Below are 23,465 nucleotides of genomic sequence, written 5' to 3'. Positions count from 1 at the left end.
TACATGATCAGAAAGCGGCTTACAGATTTTGTATGTTCAGGTCGTGGAGCAATAACTGGAGGAGCAAGATCATCTTCATCATCATCAGCTGCTGCTCTTGTAGGTTCAGATCCTTTTGTATTTGGCTAGGAAAAACAGCAGACACATGGTTAATTGTATGTCCACTGAGGGATTGGGAAGAAAATGAGGATGAAGTGTTACTTACAGCAGGTGAGGCACCAGAGGGGAGACCATCTTTATCTAAAGAGGAGACAGGAAAAATACCGGCATGTCAGAGTGTAAGTGCCTTTTGGAAACTTATACTGTTTTAGATAATAGACTTATCATTCTCTCCAGCAAACACAATCTGTTCTCCGCATAGCGCCAACTCGGACGGAGGTCGCTGATCATACAAATTGCTAAGTAGTAGAACAGACACAACCAGTCTGAAACGCTCCTTTAAATGAGCTGTTAAGGGACATCTTGTCTGTCAGATGGGTTTAACAGTTGTGAAGAAACAGAGTTTGTGGAAGAAGTGTGTGTGTGTGTGTGTGTAAATTGGGATTGTCTGCAGAATGTGATTTATTACCTGTATGCCCACTGAAGTGTCATCCATCCCATGGCATCCCTCCCTGACTCCAAACACAATACAAGACATTAACAGAATTAGCTGACTGGTGAGAACTTTTAGTTACAGATAAGGGGTGTCTTGCTTTATATTGAGTGTGTCTCTGTATAGATTGTACAGCTCTGTCGCATTGCACTTACCAGGTGCAGTAAAACTAAGGTATTTCTGCTTGGCAGTGTCCTTTGAGTCGTAGAATTTCAGCACATCTAGCACAGCCTGTGGGTTCTTTTTCTGCTCTAGTTTGGTGATGTTTGAGGTCTGGAGCAACCGTGCCCACTGCTCCGGCATACCCTATAACGCAGAGCAGGAACATTTACTCTATGTATACTGTATTTTGAAATTACATTAACACCTTGACCACAGTTATCATCTGGTTTGTAAAAGGATGAAATGACGTTCGCCTTTTAGACTTCCTTATGGGGGAAAATGATGCACTTTGAATAGAAGTCAGAACATATATCTATAGCTATATATTTCACACACACACACCTCTCTCTCTATATTTATCTATCTATATCTATATAGTAAACATATCCCAACACAGAAATGCAGATGTGTAGCGCTTTGGCAAGGCCAGTATGAGCACCAAAAGGAGTACAAAAATTAGTCTTGCAAGGAGACCAGCATCAATATAAACCATGAATTCCCACGATTAAGCCGCACAGGCGAAACCTTCGGCGAACTGCGCGTCACGGTAGGTGGCGTCAGACCCAGAAGTGGGAGGGGCTGCTTACTGTGAATCGCTGCTATGAAGTAGGAGGAATAGCAGGTCTAACCGAGTTAGTTAATGTGAGACAATACTCAAAGAAACAATTGTGTGTATTTTAGAATGAATGCGTGCCTCAATCTGCAAGTCTGATACCCAGATTATGCTATAAGCACAAGTCTAACCTTTAAGGGATAACAGGTATCAGAGCTAGCGCTCCAAGAGTACTAACTAGGAGTAATAAGCGCCAATCTGGGATAACTAACAACAGCAAAGTTATCAGTATCAACTTAATAAAACACAGGAAGAAAGGCATTTATAATTTAGCCTGATACCAATAGAGAGGGAGGAGGGTAACCTCTACCCCTATTATAATCATATGGTCAGTGGGTAGACTAAGTATCTTGTTAGCATGCATATATATGTTAACAAAATAGAAAAATATATGTATGAATGAACAGTCTGGAGACATGCTATGCAATATATAGACAAGAATGGAGATAACAAATAAACAGAACATAGCTTGAAAAGATACTAGATAACATTGTCATATATGATACACTTAAAATTAAGTGTTCTACATATACAGCACATTTTATGTTTCCTTTCACATACACACAACATCCCTATAAGCAACTGGAATTGTGTAATACAATATTTCATGTTAATGTAAGAAGCCCATTATTACAGAAAGATTCCATTTATAAGTAAGTTTTTGTCCCATTATGATAAAGACAACATTTTGTACTGACACCTTATTCCATAATATTGGTATTATGGACTAGACTGCTAATCCATATTATGTGAGCTCTTGATGAAATAGGACCAGTTCCGCCTCAGGGTCTACATTTTAATTCACTTATTTTCCTACTTTTTCACTTTTTTTGTTAAAGATAATTCACCAATGTATCCATGAGTGCTTTTTAAAGATTACCACTAAAGAATAGCTGTAATCTACACCTTTTGGATAAAGGAGTGGAGTGCTTCATTGCTCAACCCTTGCTCTTTTAAACGATTCAATGTAAACCAAAACTGCGGGCTTACATGATTTTATTTGGTACATATTTATGATGTTTTAACACCCTAGCAGCTGCTGGAATTCTTATTTTCTCTAGATTTTAGCCATGTTCTGACTCTGGATTTTTCAATTATAGGCAATTAAAGAGGAACATATCCGGCAAGTTTCCGTTGTTTGATGCTCTGTTTAAATCCCTACCAGGGCCAATGGTGCTAGCTAGTGTGGATGGTAGATATCGCATTTACAAACGTGCCCGAAAATCGATTACAGTACTATTACCAGGTATTGTGGCAACACATGTCAATGTCGCTAAGTGTTTGGCCAACATTAGGTAGACAACAGATCTCCTGTGTGTATACCATCACATTCAATGTACAGACCTGTTTTTATGGACAACCAGCAATGTTCAGATAACCAATTGCTTTAAATTTATTAAAAACATAGGCACACTAACAATAAGAGTAAATAAATATTTTATTTGGAAATGAGGCAATCATTGGAAGGGTTTCATAAAACCATCACTTGCCTTTTGGTAACCTTAATGTCTGCAAATCAACCCTGCAAGTAAGCGCTCTCTTTTTTTTTGGTATTAAAACTCTGAAACACATGCAATTATTGGTATGTAGAGTGCATATTTGGTACCCTGCATATATTTATATATAACCTTTCAGATGGTTGTCACAGGTCACACTTACAGTGAACTCTCCAGTCACCGCATCAAAGCCCACGTGTATGGTGTGTTCAAAGTCAGAGGGCGGGGAGATCTCAGGACGTTCTTTCTTTTTACCCACTGCCAAAAAAAAAAAGACATTCATTAATAGAGTAACTAAAAGATTTGTTCAAGGATTGGGGAGTCTCTGTGGCAACCAGAGACTAGCTGATGGAAACACACATACACACAGCTTCAATTTTAGTCATGTTTTTTTTTTGTTTAAATTATAATAATGGGGCTGAATATTGACCTTGTAGATAAGGCTCAATTATAATTGAAATACCAATAAAATAAAATGTAAAAAAAAAAGTCATTAAAGAATACAGTTATAAACTACATCTATGGGCATCCTTGTGAAATAAGAAAGGAAAAGTTTTTCACTTATGCAACTCAAGAGTTCTCTGCAGCCTAGTTTCTCAAAAAGTATACAAGATGTTCTGGGTTTTCTTGTTTGCAAAGTAGGTTAGTGTAAGAACACATCACAGATCCATTCTTTCATATAGGGACACTTGTATATACTCTACAAAATTCATGGGGGAAGGAGGGTGGGATTTGAATCCGGTAAAGTCCTGAAGAAATGTGAAAGTTGCCGCCATCTGAAAAGCACAGAATATTATGCGAGCCAATAAAAGAGGACTATGAAAGTAAAGCATGTGTTTTACCTGTGTGATCCTTTGCTCTTTACACCACTTGAATTAGTCTTTCATGAGGTTTAAGGTTTAATCGAAGTGCAGGAAAAAGAAGCAGATGCTGTAGGACTAGATTTGAGCTCAATTTACAGATCTTATCTAAGCGCTTCAATCACATTTTGTCTGAAGTGAGGTTGTGATGCAACAATACATTCTCTAAGCTTAACCAGTGACAGCATTGTGCATACAGCATACACTGTAAGCTAGCTTGCAAGTAACTATGAAGTCTTGGCACTGCCAAATCTCCTTAGCTGGATTAGAATTCCACCAGAAACGCTGGGTTTCCTTTGAACCCATATAGTCTGGAAGATATGATGTTGTAAAGCAAATGACCTTATAAAGGCACCAGAAGCGAGTGTGCGCCAATTACAGAAATTGCTGGAGTAGCAGGTTGGGTCCTTACTGCAATTGTTGCCCTAAGTATATCTGAAGGAAGCGTAGTAGAACCTTCATAAGAGTTACAGATTAAGTGTAATATAGTTAAGAGTTCCCTATTTTTTTATTATTTTTTAAAAAATAATAAAATAAGCATCAGGAAACCCAATTGGGCCTAGAGTTTTAGTATCACTATAGCAGAGTCACATACATCAGTTGCAGTATGAAGAAGCCCATGATGCTTGAAGGATTGAAAGATTTTGAGATATATTTGCATTGTGTTGTTGTACCTGCTTCCAAATCAGCCATAGAATTAAATGGTTTATGTTTACTCTTAAGTCACATTACATCTTGGGTTAGATAGGGGGAACAATTCACGTTCGGGCATAAAACCGTTTGTGTGTCGTGTCTTGCGTGAAATAGCTCTGCGCATCCTTAGAAACGGACCTTATGCCAATAAAATGAAATTGCATGCAATTCATGTCAGAACGCAAATGACGCTTAAGCCTGACTATGACGTGAAAGGCAGAACTGGAGTGGGAAAGGGCAGACGGACGCAGTCAACGTACAGTAAGGGCACTCGGAGGGTGCGCCAACGAAGCAGCTAATTCAAGTCCTGGGTTTCTCAAACGATATGGCTTGTTTCAGCCGTATCATTTGCACCAGCTACAGGACAGGTGTAGTTGTCGACTGATAGTGATGACAGTCACAGCATAGTCTTTGTTTGGAAAAGTACACATATGTGTGCTAATAGATGGCACAGAAGATGTGTATGCAAGAGTAAAAATGATATAAAATGCATTGTATGTAGAGTACGCATTAAGAACATCATGATTTAAGTATTTAATGTAAAAAATATATTTTTATGATTATTATTATATTTATGATTATACTGTTGAGTTGCTTATTTTAGAATATAAGGTTTTTGTATGCGTTCTTATATTGTACACAAGCTTGTGCGTATCCTGTAGGTTGTTCTGTCTGTTAAACATACGGCAAGAACCATTCAGGCAGAACTTACACCCTGATTCAAATTGACACATATTAAGATCCACTTGGACTTGAGTAGTCGGCACTACACTCCAGTTCCGTGATCTTTGTTTAAACAAACAGAATCAGACTCAGGATTTTCGAGTTTCACTTTTTTTTTTCTTTCAAAAATAGATGGTCTTTATTTAAGAAACTTGTACGACTGTTTTATGTTTCACCCACACAGATGATACAGACGTCTTGGGTTTATTATTAATTTCAAAGTATGCTGTAATCTTGTATCGAAGGTCCTGAAAGAAAGAGAGTATCCTGGTGGAAGGACTCGTCTAGATTCTTTAAATGGAGCTTTGAGGCTGGAGCACCCACATATATTGAATCACAGCAGCATCCAAAATAACCTAGCATGTACCCAGCGGAATAGAAAAGTGTTTGCAACGGATGTAGGTTCCCGAACTAAGACCATACACAACGGCAATGGCGACACAATGATCCTTTTCAACTTGCAAGATAAAAGTTCACTCCTAAGGGTCTTTTTGGGAAGAAAGTAAACTGCATTGTCTAATATATGAAAATAACCATCCTCTATGCTTGGTGGGAGCTGAGATAAGTTGGACCTGAGGGCAACGGTCATGCCAATATTTAGGCTTGTTTTGACGTGTTTAGTGAGTCTCCTGTAGAAATGCTACATCAGCTTTGAGTAATTGCAAATTCTTGGCAAACAGCTTTTGTTCAGCTTGTTACAGGCCTTGACTTGTGACGCAAATATTTAACATACAGTGAAGAGGAAGCAGAAGATGAAAGGGTTGTTATTTTAGGGAAATAAAGATTTCACAGCAAAGAATAATAAGATGTGTAACCTAAGTGGAAAGGAAAGAAAGGAATTATGTATTCTTTATTCCCATTTCCAGGGTTAATTAATGCCCTGGATAGAAAGTGCCAATTAAAACTGGAAAGAGAAGAAAGAAAAAAAAGCCAAAGAGAATGTGCTTGGATATCAAAGAGGAGGAGGGGGGGGGGGTGGTTTAAAAAGATTTAGCCCAACCTCGGGAGCAAAATACAAATTGGGAAGAAATAAATGTCATTAGTAAACAGGAAAGATCTCACCTGGGGGTATATTTACTAAACCGTGGGTTTAGAAAAGTGGAGATGTTGCCTATTGCAACCAATCATATTCTAGCTATCATCTACATTCTACGAAATGACAGCTAGAATATGATTGGTTGCTATAGGCAACATCTCCACTTTTTCAAACCTGCAGTTTAGTAAATATACCCCAGAAGTTGAAGCAATCTACCATGTTTGATATTGGAAAGGGGTGTAGAGGCGCAGAGCTTTGCACTTCTTTAGTAGCATAATTCTTAACACCTCATCTTTTGGGGATTGGCCTACATTCGGGTTCTGTGCGTTTGATCAAGCACAAAGGCAAGACAGACTGACTCTGGGATCCATTAAGGTACAGGATATTACACTAAGCCCAGTTCTTGGCATCTGTCTTGAAGATTCTTCATCTGGGATAATAATGGTCTGGTGCTCGTCAATGTGTTGCTCGGCCTAATCGACTCAGGAGCCAAGGGAGATCATTTTAGAAGAAAGCACCTAAACCAATTGCAAATTGCTTGAATCCTTGATTCTTGAGGCCTAGCAGATGGCATTGGTGATGGAAGCTAACTCAACCCAGGATCAAGCATTTTAGTTTTGGGGGACTGTGCTTAGGTGTGTTGTCGTCTCCTGAGCAGACAAAGCTCTCCTAACACATGTCCTCCATGAACAGTAGACCACACCCCAGGTGAAATTATTCTTTAAGCTGGCAATATACAATGCAATATCAACTTATTGCTGCATGCATAACTTCAAAATGAGCAAGATTTCTAATAACAGTTTTAAATTAATTTTATAATTATCAGAAATACCCCTAAATGTGGTTGAAAAAGACCTTTCATCGACCAGTGTTTGCAACCCTCCGTTGAGCACATTAACAAGCTGTCAAGTGCCGAACAGCTGGATCTTATCCAACTGGCCCATCCACATGTGGGTGTCTCTTAGGCAAAAGGCAGATTTGTGCAAAGAATATTGGCATTAATACACCGATAATAGCTTAAGAAAGGGAAGCAAATAGTGCATGACCTGATATTGTAATAGCAAAAAAAAAAATTTAAAAAAAAAATTCTACTGTTGTAAGGCTGGAGCAGATTTACAATCAATGGTTTGAATGCGTGTGTACGTGTGTATATGTGTATGATGACATATGAAAAAATATGGCTGTTTGTCAAACATCCGGATGCAGTGGTTCTAGCCGTTTTAGATCTAATTGGCTGCATATCGCAGCATATGTGGTCCCGAAAGACTCCCCCTTCCCAATCAACCTCCGATGGAGGGTCAAAAGATGTCAGTAAAGACTGCTGGTAGATGCTGTCGCAACCAACAAGTTCTGATTCCCCCCTTCCCCATCAGATGTACTTAAGGTTGTCAGTCTTTACTTATTCATTTACATTAATTTACATTGGAGGTACTTATGAACCTAACATCGCTACCACAGGCACCCGCACAGACAAACTTACTAAGGATTTCATAGGAAACCTACCAGTATGATTGTAGACTATGGAGGAAACTGAAGCATCCAGAGATTAACATACAAACCCCATGTACAGGGTGCAATGTTCAAAATAAATCCAAGGCCCCATCCCTGCAATGCTAAATACTTTTCCCCATGCTGCCACACATCAACTTTAATAAGTTCTACTTCCTAATTTACCTTACATGGCACTTTCTCCAACATAAATTATTAACCCCTGCCTAGCTGGATATAGTTTGCTTGGATTTTTCCAGGAGAAACTGTATTGCTCAGAAAGGCCTTTTTTTTTGTTTAGGAAGCTCACCTTTCTCATTACTAGAAAATATCGAAATTATTTTGTTTCTTGATGATTTCCTTTCTTCAGGGATCAACGGAAGGGGTTTTAGGCTGTGATTGCTGGACAGTGGATCTTTTGTACCAGAGCTGAAGACTGCACTGCTCATCCGCACCGGAGGGGCTGGTGGTTTATCGTCAAGCTCTCCATTGTCAGACATGGTTGCTGCAGCTGAGTCAGACCTAGAGAAGAAGAGAATATATTAGTGACTATTAAACTGCATCCCCAAATGGAAACACCTAAAAATGAACAAGAAGCATGAAGAAAAAAAAAAATATATATATATAGACGGTGGCTTGAGATGAGAGGGAAAAATTAATTTGTGCTCAGGATACTTTAGATCAGCGAAAGGTAACCAGATACACATTAGGCACAGAAGGCCCTCTAACCTTCAAAAGGGCTGCACATTACCCTTAATCTTAGTAATGAGTTGAAACAACACATTTAGGAATAAGGCACCTATCTGTAATAACATATCAGCATGCGTTTTAAATAAGTGTTACAAGCCATAACAAAGAAATCTAACAATAAAGCTGGAGCTGGAGGCCGTAGATGAAGGCTGAGCAGATCACCCGTTGCCCATCACTGCTTTAGATGATGCCAGATAATCAATTGAAACATATCTGTCGCATACTTTTCATATGTGTTACATGGATCTTTTGCACCTGCCTGATAAGTTTGCCTTAATTGGTCAGTCTGTAAATAAGCAATCCAGCCCTATACACTTAAATGACACCACACGGATACTACGTATTATGAGAACACAGCAACAGAGGAGGCCCAGCTCAAATGAAGAACTTGATTAATATACCGGATTATGTAACAGGCTATTACAGTGAGGAGTTATGTGCTCATATAAATCTTTTGTACCATCCTAGAAATACATTCGGCTCGTCTACAGTTTAGCTAAACCTGCCAACATCTATGTGACAACTGGAAAACATCGCTTCCCATAAACCTGGAAGTGTAACTGGCTGAAGTCCAGTATTCATACAACCAAGTGCTCAGTAACAGTAACTGCTTATGCTGAGGATAGTGGAGAGACAGAGGGAGGAACTAGGACACAATAGTAGCAGAGGGAAAGGCAGCCTGACAATAATATCATAGGCCTGTTCTGCACACTGTGGAGGCAGTCACACCCTTACTCAGTGCTGCTAATGAATTGATTGGCTGCTTTCATATGAATATTGTTTCTGCCCAATAAATGGATGTCCCCACAGTGTGCAGGCAGCTAGTGCATGTTAAATCAGTGTTTAACCTTAACGTTTTTGCAGCTGCTATAGATACTGCAGTGAGCAGAAAAACTGTAGGTTATATTGAGAAAATATAGGAAAGATCAGACTCTGCTGGAGAGAGGAACCAAATATAGTACTGCAAATAAATTACTTCATGCAAAATATAAAATCAGCGCTCATCTGAAATGTTTGAACGCATCCGACATAAAGGCTCTAACCTCGCCCATCTTCAGGCGAGTGCCGATTCCTAACGGTGTACAGCAACTTTTCTACTGCAAGACATATGATGGAAGGATCCTGGGATCTCCCCTTCCCTACTGGCAGCAAACTGGACCATGGAGCTTGTTCTCCTTATGTTTAATCAAGTTGGGTGACGCTTGTCTGCTGCTGCAGAGCAGCAAATTATTATAGGTAAATTGAAATAAGGCTGCAACTCTCCTACGTTATACAATGTCCACAAAATAGAGGCAATGTGCTGTGTTCACCTATGATAATCCTAGCAGACCTAATCTGAGTAGTAGTGGGTTGGCTGTAGAAGACCTAAGAACAAGGACTGCTACCCGTTCTGAAAGTAATTACAGGCGTTCCTATCTTTTATGTATCTGCCCTATTAATAACACTGACAACCTAGTTTAATCAGGCAACCCTACATTGGCCAGTACATAAAAGTTACGACATCCATATTACAGTATATGTTGTCCTTAGAGACTGTATATGTATATGGGCATGAGGAACAGCAGAGTCTGGTGTGCACATTATTTACATTTTTGCATTATGATAAATAGATCTTCTTTAATCAGACATACACGATAAGGATTCACTTTTATTGTGCAATACCTGTCATACCGTGCGTCACAGTATTTACTTTTACTCTGCAATGCAAGAAGAACTTGGGAGCATCTACTAAAATATTTCTCTGGAAAGCACCTTTTGCTCAGATTTACTGGTAATAATAAGCACTAATCACAGATGCCTATTGTGGTGTGTATTGTCTGAAGAGGAAGTGCATCTATACCACAGCACTGAGTCTCATACTATGACCTCCGGAGGCTGAAAACATCTAGTGACTACAGCACATAACACATTGTGTCACTCTCACAAATGCTGCTTTCAGCTGAATTATATCGTTTAATAAACAGCATGAATGATATGTCTCACAGACCAAAATACATATGGTTAGAATCAGAAGATTACTGACTCCCAGGCCTGGAAATTAGTTACTATGTTTCACTTTAAACATATCCTATATTTAGCCCATGTAGTGATCATTACTAAAGACACCTGCTACAGACATATGCATTGAAGGAGTGAAATTACTTATGCCGACTCCTTACTAATGGATTCATAGGAAATATTGACATCTAGTGGCAATGTGCACTCCAATGCTGTGTCATTTAGGACAATGGATACAATTTAACACCATGTCCACATCAATACTATAATTGCAACAGAAGGATTCTACATTGAAGACAGAACAGGGAAAGCAAACCGTACACCAAATCCAATAGTAAGGCCCTTCGTTCAGCATACAGAACACCGTAAAGGACGCTAACGGGATGGGTAAGGTGACAGAGTGATTAGCATTTGCTGCCAAACAGTGCTGGGTTCCATTCCAACCAGGGAATTATCTGTGTGGAGTTTGTATGTTCTCCCTGTGTTTGCGAGAGTTTCCTCCCACAGTCCGAAAAAATATACTGGTAGTTTAATTGGGTTTGGATGTAAATGCAAAGCTGGATACGCAACTATGCAATTATTGTGCAGATTACACTATTCACGACCGTTTCTTCAGATACTGTGGGACATATTTATTTAGCCACGTTACTCTCAAAAGTAACGTGGCATTAAAAGTTTTACCGTTATTATGGTAATTCTAACCCGGATTTCAGCTCGCAGCTCCTTGAGCTGCAAGCAGAAAGCCGGCGTTAAAGGTACCGTAATAACGGTAATTTTTGCGCACTATTACCGTAGTAACGGTAATAGTGTGCACGCCGCACTACTTCTGACAGTAACGCGGCCAATTGAATATGCCACTGTGAGTGTGAACGCGCCCACAATTGTGTTTCATCATACAAAAACACACCTCATCTGTTGATTTGGTTTTATAAACGTCCTAAATATCCCGATCAACAATGGAGGCCTAATGTGGAAGTGTGTACGCCCTCACAACCAGCAGTGTAGGCAGATATCTGTAGAGTGTACAGAGTCAGGATCTTTTCAGCAGATGGTTAAGAGAGATGAAGAGCACAGATCTGAAGGTAAATCATGTAGATAGGTAAGCATGGATCGGCATGCTCTTTGAGACTCAATCGTTGGTGAAATCGTTACAGAAATTGTGTCTGAAGGAAGACTGCATAGGTGTGTACCCAGCTTAAGTGTTTATGGAGTAGAAAATGCAGATTGTAAGCTCACATAAGGCAGAGACTGATGTGAATGATTATACATTCTCTGTAATACACTGCATAATTTGTATTAATAATAAAAATAATGATATCAAAAGGAATCTGATCGATTGTTTCTAAAGCATGTTTAATCAGCCAGCATCTCTCCAGCGGTGGTGGAGCTACGAGTACAGGCTGGAGGTGAGAAGGGAGGGTACAGAGTGGCTACTGAATGTTCTGATGTATATTCTGTACATTCTGTGCATGTGTATCCTGCACACTGCATGTACAGGGAATGAGTTCAGGCTGTCTGAATCAGATATACAAGTCCCATACTTGTTGAACGCACACACCTGTAAATTCCTCATTGCTTCCTACACCCTCTTTGCTAGTCATTGAGGAAGTGAAAGGAAAGGACCAATTGCATAACAAGATAACAGTGTGGGCGATAATGGATAATGTGGCATTAACTAATTCCATACCAAAGTAAGGTTACAGGTTTAATAAAAACAGACCAAAGTCGAATTACGTTTGGGTTTTTAATTTCTTTTTTTTCAGTTGTACATATAAAAATATGCTTATTTAACAGACGAATGTTCTCCAACCTCATGTTTCACCTACAATTACACAATAAAATCTCTAAAATTGTGCAGGCATGAGGATCAGATAACGCTACTTTCATTAGAAACCACTTCTAAATGCTGGCTGCTGAACGGTAGATTACACTGCCACAGTCAAAGATGCATAAGATTCTGGCGTTTTGGGGTGAACCACGATACAATTGCTTTGGGACGACAAGGAATTAAGAGTTCTTCATTCACTTTCATGTTACACTGAGTGATGGTTTTAGGGTACCGCCTGGTCAGACAATCATGGTGTTTAAAATGCCCATGTGACCTTCTCAGTACTACTCAAGAACATGGAGACAATATAGAAACCTCTTTGTGACATTAGTCTAAGATTGCACAATGGCATGTGCTGTGTCCCACATAATGGGGGAGATTCAATTCAAGGAGATCTTCAATTTAATCTCGCCCATTGAATCAACCTCATTATGTCATCATCATCATTTATTTATATAGCGCCACTAATTCCGCAGCGCTGTACAGAGAACTCATTCACATCAGTCCCTGCCCCATTGGAGCTTACAGTCTAAATTCCATAATATTGACACACTCACAAACAGACAGACACAGAGGGAGACAGACAGAGAGGGAGACAGGGAGAGACTAGGGTCAATTTTGAGAGCAGCCAATTAACCTACCAGTATGTTTTTTTGGAGTGTGGGAGGAAACCAGAGCACCTGGAGGAAACCCAAAACTTCTGTGAGGCAGAAGTGCTAACCACTAGGCCACTGTGTCCGCTTAGCAATATTATAATTCTATAGTTAATATGTTTTAATATGTTTTAATATGGAATATTGTTTTACCAAGATGTAATATTTATGTATACATAAAGAATTAAGGGTTACATTCCAACCTGAGTTTGTAAAACAAGCTTAGCGTGATAAAATATAAGAATCTTAGATAAGACCTGGCCAGTAGCCACCACTTGGGACTGCCTTGCTATTAATCATATAAAAGGTGTGGCCAAAGTTTCTTTAATATATTTTAGACAAATAAAATGTGTGGCATGTGAGGGCAAAACAGAGATGTTTGGTGTTAGAAGGTCATCCGATATGACAAAGCAGCCAGCTAGGGAAGAGACACATGCAAGCCATCCACTGCATGTAGAACATTTCACAATTAGGTTGTAGCACACAAGCCAAAGCATCTACCCTCTGAGAAAAACAGCCATTGTTTTCTAGCTGGCTCTTGTTATTTATACAGCAGAGCTAGGCACCTGCAGTGCTGGCACATTCCACTGTTGCTATCTTTGTCCTCTTCAGGAAAGGGAACACAAATAGCAGTTACATCATATGAGGAAACAAATCAGAAAGCAACTACTACTCCTCAATGGGAACCCTGCAGCCCCTCCAGAAAATAAACATAAAAAAACCAAACAGTCCTCTAAGCTCTTATAACATAAACAGTAACAACTGGAATTTAAAAGTTTGAAAACTGATTCTTTGGTGAAAAGTGCTAAATGTTCTGAATGAGAAACACATTCCCTTCACCCAATAGCATCATGTAGACGTAGGGCCCCACATTCAGAAGTCTGCTGCATGAAACAAAGTTACGTACAATGACAGTTTGAGTCTTCCAGATCATCAAACATGCGGCTCAACAGTACAAATTACACCCAAAATAGTGATCTCTGGCGAGAGCTCCTGAAGTCATGTACTGCTGGCAGGGACAGGTAGAGACAGGAAGCAGACATCTCTAAGAAACAAAAATTTAATAATTTGAGTGCTTTTTATTAACTAAATCTGTCTACAGTAAAATATGCTAAATTGTAACCAAGGGGTATGCAACCGGAGGCAGCTGTTGTAGAACTACAAGTACAAGCATGCCTGCCAGCCAATAGCTGCAACTTGGAATTCCACCAAATCTGAAGACGCAATTGTTATCTACACCTCTTGTAACCTAAACATTTTAAAGAAGATGCTTAATGGAAGTTTGCTTCACAAGACAAACACAGTTTAGCAAATCCAAAACAATGAAATTGCCATATACTAATGTATATTACATGCATACTCTATATATGCTAAGGTAATGGTGACATTCAGACAAGTTCATTTCTCAACATTAAGTCCATACCACCTCAATGGCTGAATATTGTTTTATATGTGCAGAACTGGCACACCCTATCCTAGCACAACATGATACTAAGAGCTAAAATAATTTAAACATGACCTATACAGGTCTTGGGGCCTCCTGGGTTTCCAGACCCATGTAACCAGAAACAAAAATACTCAGATTACGTATCAGTGATTGCTATACTATATTCTTCTATACTGAACACTTGTCTATCTTCAGATATTGTAAGACTTAGGCGACATGTGACTCTCCAGCCATTGTGGAACTACAATGCCCAGCCACTACTTGCAGTTCCACAATACTTCCTGCATAGTAACAGTTTGCTTACCTTTGTTCTAGATCTATAAAAATATCAATTAGCAGGTAGACACTTGGCTGCAATGTCATTTTGCGGTCCTCATTATAAAGCAATGGAATATCTACTGAAATTGCTTACCTGAGTCATCCAACTGAACAACTAGAGAGGACTTTGTTTTCAAAGGTTAAAAAAATAAACCGAATGGATATCCCATTCATTCATAATAGTGTACTTCATTTTTATCCCAATGAAGTAGTTTAACATACTGAATATAACGTAACCTCAGCTTGACAGGAAAAAGGATACTGTGTTCCACAGACTAAGAATGTATATATAAAAGGAAGTTCCGTCCAGGATTTCCTATTGGAAAACCATTTACGCTCCCTGTAAAATTCAGTCCTAATGACTTACAGATGAGGGAGGCTTGCTCCTCCCACCTCACCCACAAGCTCACACTTCAAGAAACAGGTCTCTTCATTTATAAACAAACATACAGACCCCATACAACAATGTAATCAAAAACACACTTTATAACGCATACAATATTATATATACTCACCAAATGTGAGATTTTAGATGGCTTACAAATTACAAACACACTGTTCTGTATTCTGTACAATACATACGGATATATCCAGGGCACTTGTAAAAGCTATAGATAAGCCACCAAAAAACACATATAAAACAACACAGAGCATATACATAGACAGATGTACATACTACTTTTAGTGTTCAGGTAAAAACATAAAACATGATTGGCATGTTAGAATAAAAAAAATAGCATCATCCTCTCACCTAAAACTTTTGCTATTTTTATTTCTGTTCCCTTTTGATTCTTTGTGTCAGGGGAAGGAGGTTAGATGAATGATCTCTATGGAGTAACTGCGTGTCTGTACACACTTGTCCCTGCCTTGTCATCAGTCTCTCTAAGTGCCAGTGTTCACATGCATTTATATTCATGCATCTACACAGGCTGCTGGTGAGAACACTAGTTGCCAATACTCATTTTGTGGGCTAGGCCAATATCTATTAGATGCAGATTATCCAATAAGAACTAATGATATTACTGAGCAGTGCCACAATACCACCAAGGAAATATTGGCATCTGTCTAGAGCCTTAGAAAGGTGCCAACAACACTCTGATACTGCCAAATCTGCAGTGCTGTGGGGCCTTCATACCCTATGTTGTTGGTAGGGAGGGCAGTAGCACCCAGACATCCCAGTGAGTGCAAATTTCTTGTGCTTACATGCGGATACTGCAGAGATGCCAGGATCAAACGCAGAGACACCCCGATACCACTGCATGATCTGACGCACCACATAATCAGCAAGTCACGTGGAGGACCCGGGAGGAGGAATATATAATTCTGCTGGACAACTACCCCTTTTCTTCAACAATGCTAGCACCAAATCTAAGCAGGTAAGGGTTGGGTGTTGCTGGGGACTGTGGAATGGGGCTCACAGTTTGTGCAAAGGATGGCTGAATTTGGAAACAAGGGGCCTAAATCTGTCAATCTGCCCAGTGCCCCGCTTGGTCTTAATCCAGCTCTTTCAAATGTCTCAGTGATGTCAATAGACCCTAGTTCATGGATTTGCTGCATTTAGTGGACAATGGCCCATCCAAAAAATAGCTGTGTCAACCATGTGTCAGTGATGACTGCACTTTTAGAATAGTGCCAGAATGGTGAAGAAACCATTAGGAAGTTGTAAGTTACATCTTGTATGTCTAGCAAAAGCACTGAGACTGTGATAAATATAAACTAGAGCTCAGGTGGCGGCAGCATAAAGTAATCCAAACCTAGTTGAAATTTAATAGAGGTCTCAGCATTTCTCACCTGTCCATAAGAACATATATGTGGTAGAATCACTCTGTATGAGATTGGCATGTCTGATCACAAAGGAGCATCACTGGCCTCCAACATAGTATGCAGCTGCAAAAACACACATCATGGCCACACACACACGTATGTCTTTGCAACAAAAGATAAACTTGCTATTTATTGTTTTGCCAACAATCATAGTACTGCCTGTCTAGCAAGACACTTCTACCAGCAGACTACACGGGTGTTACTTGTACGTAAGCCAGACACAGAGTGTTTCTGGTATGCGGGGGGGGTATGAAAGGTGCCAGAATCACTGTATCTGTGTCTGCAGTACATTCACTTGTTTACATCTACTTGTGTTTCATGCATATGCTTGAACAGTTTTTCATGTTATGGTTTATGAATTATTAGGTATGAATGAGGGATGTTCTGGGCTGCAAACCTGTACATTACTTCCACTGACAATTACATAAAACATTTATGCACTATTAAGATAACATATACAGGCAGCATACAGTGCAGTGAACACATATTTGCCATTGTATCAACCACTGTTTAGCTTAATCCTAACAGGTGGCACAAGAAAATGACAGAAGGGTGCAGTGTGAAGCCTTTAAACTTATCAGGGGCACCTGCCAGTCCAGCATACAAAAAGCATCACTAAGCAAAGTGTTAATTTTCTTTTTAACTGTTTGTATTCACCCAAAATAACTTTTCCAGTATTTAGATGAGTTATTCTTTAATCATATAAATCTCCGGCTGAACCTCTTCACAAATAAATGCTTTTTTGATCCCAATGTAATAAACTCTCAGATTTAAATGTTGAATGCTGCACAATACATTAAAAACTATACCTTGATAACAGTTATTAAGGATATCTATAGTAAGGTTACTGTTATTTTCTCCAAACAACTGTAACTTTTTCCATAGGGCAGTGCTCTGCAACCCTTTCTCACCCTGGGCACACCTAAGCCCTTCCCATAATTACGCGGCACACCATTGCACAATATGAAAAGTTTAATAGGAAGTGACTACAGACGGCACTGTTCCGAAGAGCACTTTAAGCCTGGGGACAGAGAGAGCCGCTGCTTGCCGACGTTGTTGTGCTGTTGGCTTACAGTTAATGTGGGAGAGAAAGAAAGATGGCGGAGATCAGTGGTTAAAAGAGAGAACGTTATATGAACATAAACTCACTAAAACGGGATAACCACAGCAAGAAATGGGAAAGGTGCAGTGCTAGCCCCCTACCCAGGGAAAGGATAAGTAGGGAGAAGGGCAGGACTTCTGGGTACAGTGGGAGGGGAAGTTAGTAAAGGAACATACGTGGGAGAGGAGGGGCAGAAATTTAGGAGTGTCTCACTCTCAGGCAGTACCTAAAGCAAGGACAAGAGAGACCTGAGCTTGACACACGTGTAACCCGCAAGCCGCCCAATAACCCAAAGAAGAATTGGCAACTATGGCAGTGACAGCTTTTTCTCCTGTTGGAGACATTGCGTCGCGGCACACTTGGCAACATCTCGCGGCACACCTGTTGTAGAGCACTGCCATAGGGCATCACAGGAGGTTTTTTGCACTGGGAGATGAATACAGTGTATGCAAAACTCACAACAGTGATCCATTTACCACTGTGAGAACTGCTTTGTCTATACTGCCTGCATGCTGCTTATCTTATTTTTGAGCCATGCAGTGAGTATAGCAAATGTGAAACTAATAATGATTGACAGATTGCTATTTTGAAGTCTGGGGAATGCAGAAACATAAATGTACCATGGCAGATGTACAAACCATAAACAAACAAACACTGTGTCGTTTGTAATAGGAGTGACCATCTAATAATGACACAAACGCCAAGATAACCAGAGTTTGTCATTTGTATAAAACTACACATGCTTATTATGATACAGCAATGTCATTTCTGAGTCTCAAAGATGATACTGCAAGTTGATGTATACATAGATCACTTCACACATCACTCCCTGAACACAAACAAAACACACTTATGGCTACATTCTGTGCATTAGGGGGGCATTTGCCTAGGGTTCCACTAAGTGCTTTTATACCGCTATGTAATCATTGGCACAGGGTATAACAATACAATAAATGGGAAAGCAACAGCAGGACAACTTCACACTTCTCCTGTTGGAAAATTTGTGGCTGCTTGCCCTTATAGGATTGACTGAAAGGGCCACACTCTCCCAAGACAGTTCAAAGCAAACTCAGCATGTCACGATTGTGACATGTGTAGCCAGCTTCACAGGAACTAGCAGTTATAAATTTTGTTAAAGTATGTTATTGTGTAATTGTTCAGCATAAGCAGTAACAGTCAGAAGCCAACAGAAGACATTATAAAGTGGTGTACTTGCACAAAGAATGAGAGCTTTACAGAACTCACCATTCAGCCTGTGTCAGGAGTATGCATGCCAGTCAATGCTATGACAATAGTAGCCCCAAAGGAGGCAGCTAAAGATGACTGTCAGGATGCTTAGGACAACTTTTTAAAAGCATTTACACTCATATTACAAAAAGAACAAATAATTGGATGGGTAACCCCTTTCAAAGGTGGAAAATTAGAAACCCTTGAAGTTACAACTATAGTTTATTTTATGAGTGTTTAACACTACAGAACGACATTTTTCTGCCAGGTATAAAGAGTTGTCTGTAGATAAAGGAGAAAGAGACCCGTATTGCTTCCTACTGTGACCGGCTCACGTCACTTCAGATAGCCACTGATAAACGGGTACTTAGTAAGTGCTAGCAGTAGGAGCAGGATCATGCAGGAAGACTGGAATAGAATGTCAGACACCTATAGCCTTCACCTATACTGCACTACAATAGTGGAGGAGGTTAGGTTATTAGTCAATATTAAGCTAATCACTACATATCAATGCAGGCTTCAGTTGGTCTTAAAAAGAGGAAGGACCAACTGCAGAAAATTAAAGATATCTACAATTTCAACAAGGAGGAAATGGTGTTCTCTGTGTCATTATTGCAGATGTATGCCTATTACCTAAGAAAAAAAGTATTAAGAAAAATTAATTTTGAAACACAATAAAATGTCAAGGTAACAGACCCTTTACATGTGCACTCAGGTAGGGCTGCTCCTGACAGCTTTAATAGGAAAATGTGTCCAATCAAATGTGGGAAATCTATGCCTACAACCTGCACTGATGGCATCATCCACTTGTCTAGAACGGATTCATCCTTCCATGCTTTGAGAAAAGATAAAAAAAAAAAATTATCATTATTTTTTTTTACTGTCTCTATAAAGAACATAAATAAAACAAAGCAGCCAAACATGCTTCAATCCCTTTGCAAAGCCTCTGAAGATTTCTATCAAGCAGACAAATGAATTGAATGACTAATCAAACAGGCACAAAAATGTTATAAAATAAAACACACATGGATAAACAAAAAAAAAACAAAAAAAACCCGGATAAAATAAGAAAATAAAAACATATGAGAATAAAAAGGATGAACATCCACGAAGGATGGAGATTTTATTTTGCATATATTAGTCAATACGACTAAAGAAAAGGCCATGTTGACAGTGTCCTAAAGGGATCAGCTATAGGTGAAAAATCTGAGAATTCAATTCATTCCAACAAAGCAAGACTGTCAAGCTGTGTGTGTGAGGCACCTCTCATATTTATATAAAAGATCTAGCAATATTATTCACAAATCTATATTCAAAGACATATGTGAGAGAATTCAATTCCCCCCAGAATAGCGCGATGATAAATGTACTAACATTAATATGGTCATTTTAACCCTGCTGTCTGCTCGCAGCACAGGGCGCTGCAAGCAAAAAGTCGGCGTTTAAATTACCGTATTGGCGGTAATTACACGCACTATTACCGCAATATCGGTAATAGCGCGCAGGTCGCGTTACTTACGGCAGTAACGCAGCCAACTGAATTCCCCCCACATAAAGAACTTTAAATGTTTGACATTATACTTAGAATTGCTGTGCAGCAGAATACAATGTAATGTTATGTCATCAGTCATTTTCAGCAAAAATTTAGTAAAAGAGGCCGACTGCAGTGACCTAATGGTATTACGGTTACAATGTTTGCTGTGTAGAGAAAAATAAATCCTCCTTGATCATAATTTTATCTGAAATACTTTTAAGCTTTGCTATGCTACTGAAACTTTAACATATATGCACACACACAAATAAAACAAATGTGAAATTTCAATTTAAAGAATATCTAAATGAGGATGTTGAACTGCACTGATAACTTGGCAGTAGTCTGACAATGTGGCATAATAAAACTCAAATTTACCTATGTGGAACTGCCAAAAACAAATCTGTACTCTAAAAATAAAAATGCCTCCAGGCATGGACTTTGAAAAGGCAGGTGGAATTCACTGGAGAATGTACCAGACATGCAGTAACAAGCCAAAAGATTGAATCAAAGTTTTAGGGTTTAGAAAGGAAAGACAAAAAAAATCATTGCGGTATTACTGAGAATGTTTGCATTAAATACTAAGCACAGATTTACTACACATTCCTAAATTTACAATGTTAATATTTCCAATAGGTAGCAGAGATACTCTGAAACATATTGACACCAGAATGTAAAAAATTTAAATATTTATATATCAATGCTCTTAGCAACCATTCTATTTTTCTGCATTGTAAGATATTGATGTGGACAGTTGTATGTCTTACCACATTACTGAAGAGGAACCAAGCTCTTTCAATAGTTACAAAAGGATATTTTAGGAATTACAAATTCCATTATAAGAACAATGACTTGTTAGTATAAAGTAAAAATGAAAAGCTCAAATTGTTGCAAAAATATGATCATCATTCCTTCTGTGTATGAAATTCATTACAGCAGAATGAACCACACACAGGACTAAAAAGCCTGCCTAGACAAGCCTTATAGCTAGATAACAGGTAAGGCATGCATTGCTCAAGGGCATTTTTTTAAAAACCTTGTGTCTGCAGTTCTACAAAAGTGCATAACCTTCAAGTTATATAGTTTGGTAATTTTATCTGTCACCAAATATAACCAATTACATAAATTTTTAAAACTGTTCTGTTTATGTAGAAATCCAGAGCCAACACAATTCTAAACATTGCACAAGTACTAAAAATTAAATACTGCAGTTTTAACTTCTTAAAGTCTGTAAAGTATGCCCAAAACATGGACACGACCATATCAAAATAATTATTCTTATGAAAAAAAAACTAACTGTCAAAAAAACACATTCAATTAAGAATATGTCATTCATTGACATATACATTTGCAGAACATTTTCTATTTCAAAGAGTATGTCATATTACATTTACAAATAATATTTGCAAAAGGTGAGCTTCTAATATGAGAAACCATTGATGTTAAATTAAAAGAATGGAGAACACCTCAAGTTACAGTAAATTTTTCATGCACTGAAAAACATTATCAAATAGACCAATTTATAGTAGATCCAATAAAGCACCAAGTACTGAGCTGAACATTAAGATGCAGAATTTAAAATATATGTTTTAACTTATTATAAATGTACTTCCTAAAGTTAGACAACAATAACCACTAGAAACAAAATATTTAACAATGCTTGAACTGTCTTCTATTGTCATTTTCTAATTGTGTATAACAGCCTAGATATAAAGTAGTGAACTTTGTCCTAAGTAAAGGAGGAAGTCCTGTTAATTATCTTTGTAAATGTAAAATTACAAAAACAGACAATCAGTTAATACACAATAAAAAACAGTACATAGGTTGGCAATTGGGTTACAAACACTTTAAATGTGTAAACTTAATATGTGGCATCTCTAATTCAACAAACTTGAGCATGTCAGTCACAGCACAGTATCTGCACATTAACCATGATTGGTCCTGGTGTGTTACTATATCTATGCCCAAGTGACAACAATGATTGCATAACTCATATGGCAGGATACACTGAGAAGCAAAGACCCAAATCTGCTCAGATTACTAAAAAACACCAATTAAAATGTTCACTTCCTTAATACCATATAACAACAATCTCCAGATTTCACTCACACAGACCTTTATAAACCACAATTTAAGACCAGCAAGTCATTGTCAAGTATAGGACACTTAGACTAACCAATGTCAAGTTACATATCCTTTACTGGTAGTATAATCATCACCTAACCCTACCACATCTAATGTCATACTTCCTTGTATAAGTTTACCAGGCTCTCTTATGGTTCAGTTACAGTTCTCACCTGTAAGCCATTTATCATAACCGTGCTCGTTGTAAGCAACACGTTAGTCTAATACGTCTATGTGTGTGATAGTCTACTGATCAAACATGTGTGATAGTCTACTGATCATACATGTGTGATAGTCTACTGATCATACATGTGTGATAGTCTACTGATCATACATGTGTGTGCTGTGTTATGGACCATACACTACAGGCACCATGTGGCTGTCCCGTTGAGGGGTAAGTAAGTGTATTCCTACCAGCAGCCCTCCTGCCTGTACTTTATTCAGCAGCTATGAATTGGTTGGCAATGATCAGGCTGGTGGTTGGCACTGATCAGGCGGCTCGTCCCTCCCACACACCGTACTGCGGGCTGGGCACCCTCTCGCCCTACACGGGTACGGGGGCACCGCTGCACCTGCGCTGTGAGGAAGGGCAGAGGCAGCGCGTTCGGTTACCGGGCGTTAGGGTGTAGAGCTGCGGCCTGGACTCCCCGCCGGTGCCGGCTCCCTCTTACGTTCTCCGTACAGCCTTTCCTCGATGCACGGACCCTCCTTCTCCTCACCCTTTCCGGTTCCGGGTTCCCACACCTCCTCCTCTTCCCCTCCGGCTGTGACAGCCAGTGATACTGTGTAATCCTCTTCCTCCTCCTCACCCAGGTCCTGTGTGCCAGCTGTCATGTATTCACCCACAACCGCTGCCAGGGCAGCTTGGAGTTGGACGGGCTGTGGGAGAGTTATGCGGGCAATGTAAATAGTGTTATAATAAGATGCAGCTTCCTCATATTTATGCTGCATCTTTATTTACACTACCCTGCTATAATGTCTCCCATTCCCTGTCCATTCA

At 39.2% G+C, this 23,465-nt stretch overlaps 1 protein-coding gene across 2 annotated transcripts in view; it reads right to left on the bottom strand.

Moving 5' to 3' along the window:
* PAK2 (p21 (RAC1) activated kinase 2) overlaps positions 1-23,208 on the bottom strand; it is a 39,496-nt gene extending 16,288 nt beyond the window's left edge. Inside the window, exons 1-6 of one of the 2 annotated variants that reach the window (XM_075201601.1) lie at positions 23,078-23,208; positions 7,974-8,185; positions 3,027-3,121; positions 748-898; positions 206-240; positions 24-125 (exon numbers count right to left, since the gene is read on the bottom strand). In XM_075201601.1, coding sequence (XP_075057702.1) covers positions 24-125; positions 206-240; positions 748-898; positions 3,027-3,121; positions 7,974-8,163 — 573 coding nt within the window. In that variant the 5' untranslated portion in view covers positions 8,164-8,185; positions 23,078-23,208. Of the gene's footprint in view, positions 1-23; positions 126-205; positions 241-747; positions 899-3,026; positions 3,122-7,973; positions 8,186-23,000 lie in introns of both variants that reach the window. The other variant, XM_075201600.1, reaches the window with a different exon arrangement.
* Positions 23,209-23,465: the final 257 nt, after the last annotated feature.

Source organism: Mixophyes fleayi, chromosome 3 (genome assembly GCF_038048845.1).
Source record: "Mixophyes fleayi isolate aMixFle1 chromosome 3, aMixFle1.hap1, whole genome shotgun sequence".
NCBI classification, from domain to species: Eukaryota; Metazoa; Chordata; class Amphibia; order Anura; family Limnodynastidae; genus Mixophyes; species Mixophyes fleayi.
This window is presented reverse-complemented; position numbering and strand designations above follow the sequence as displayed.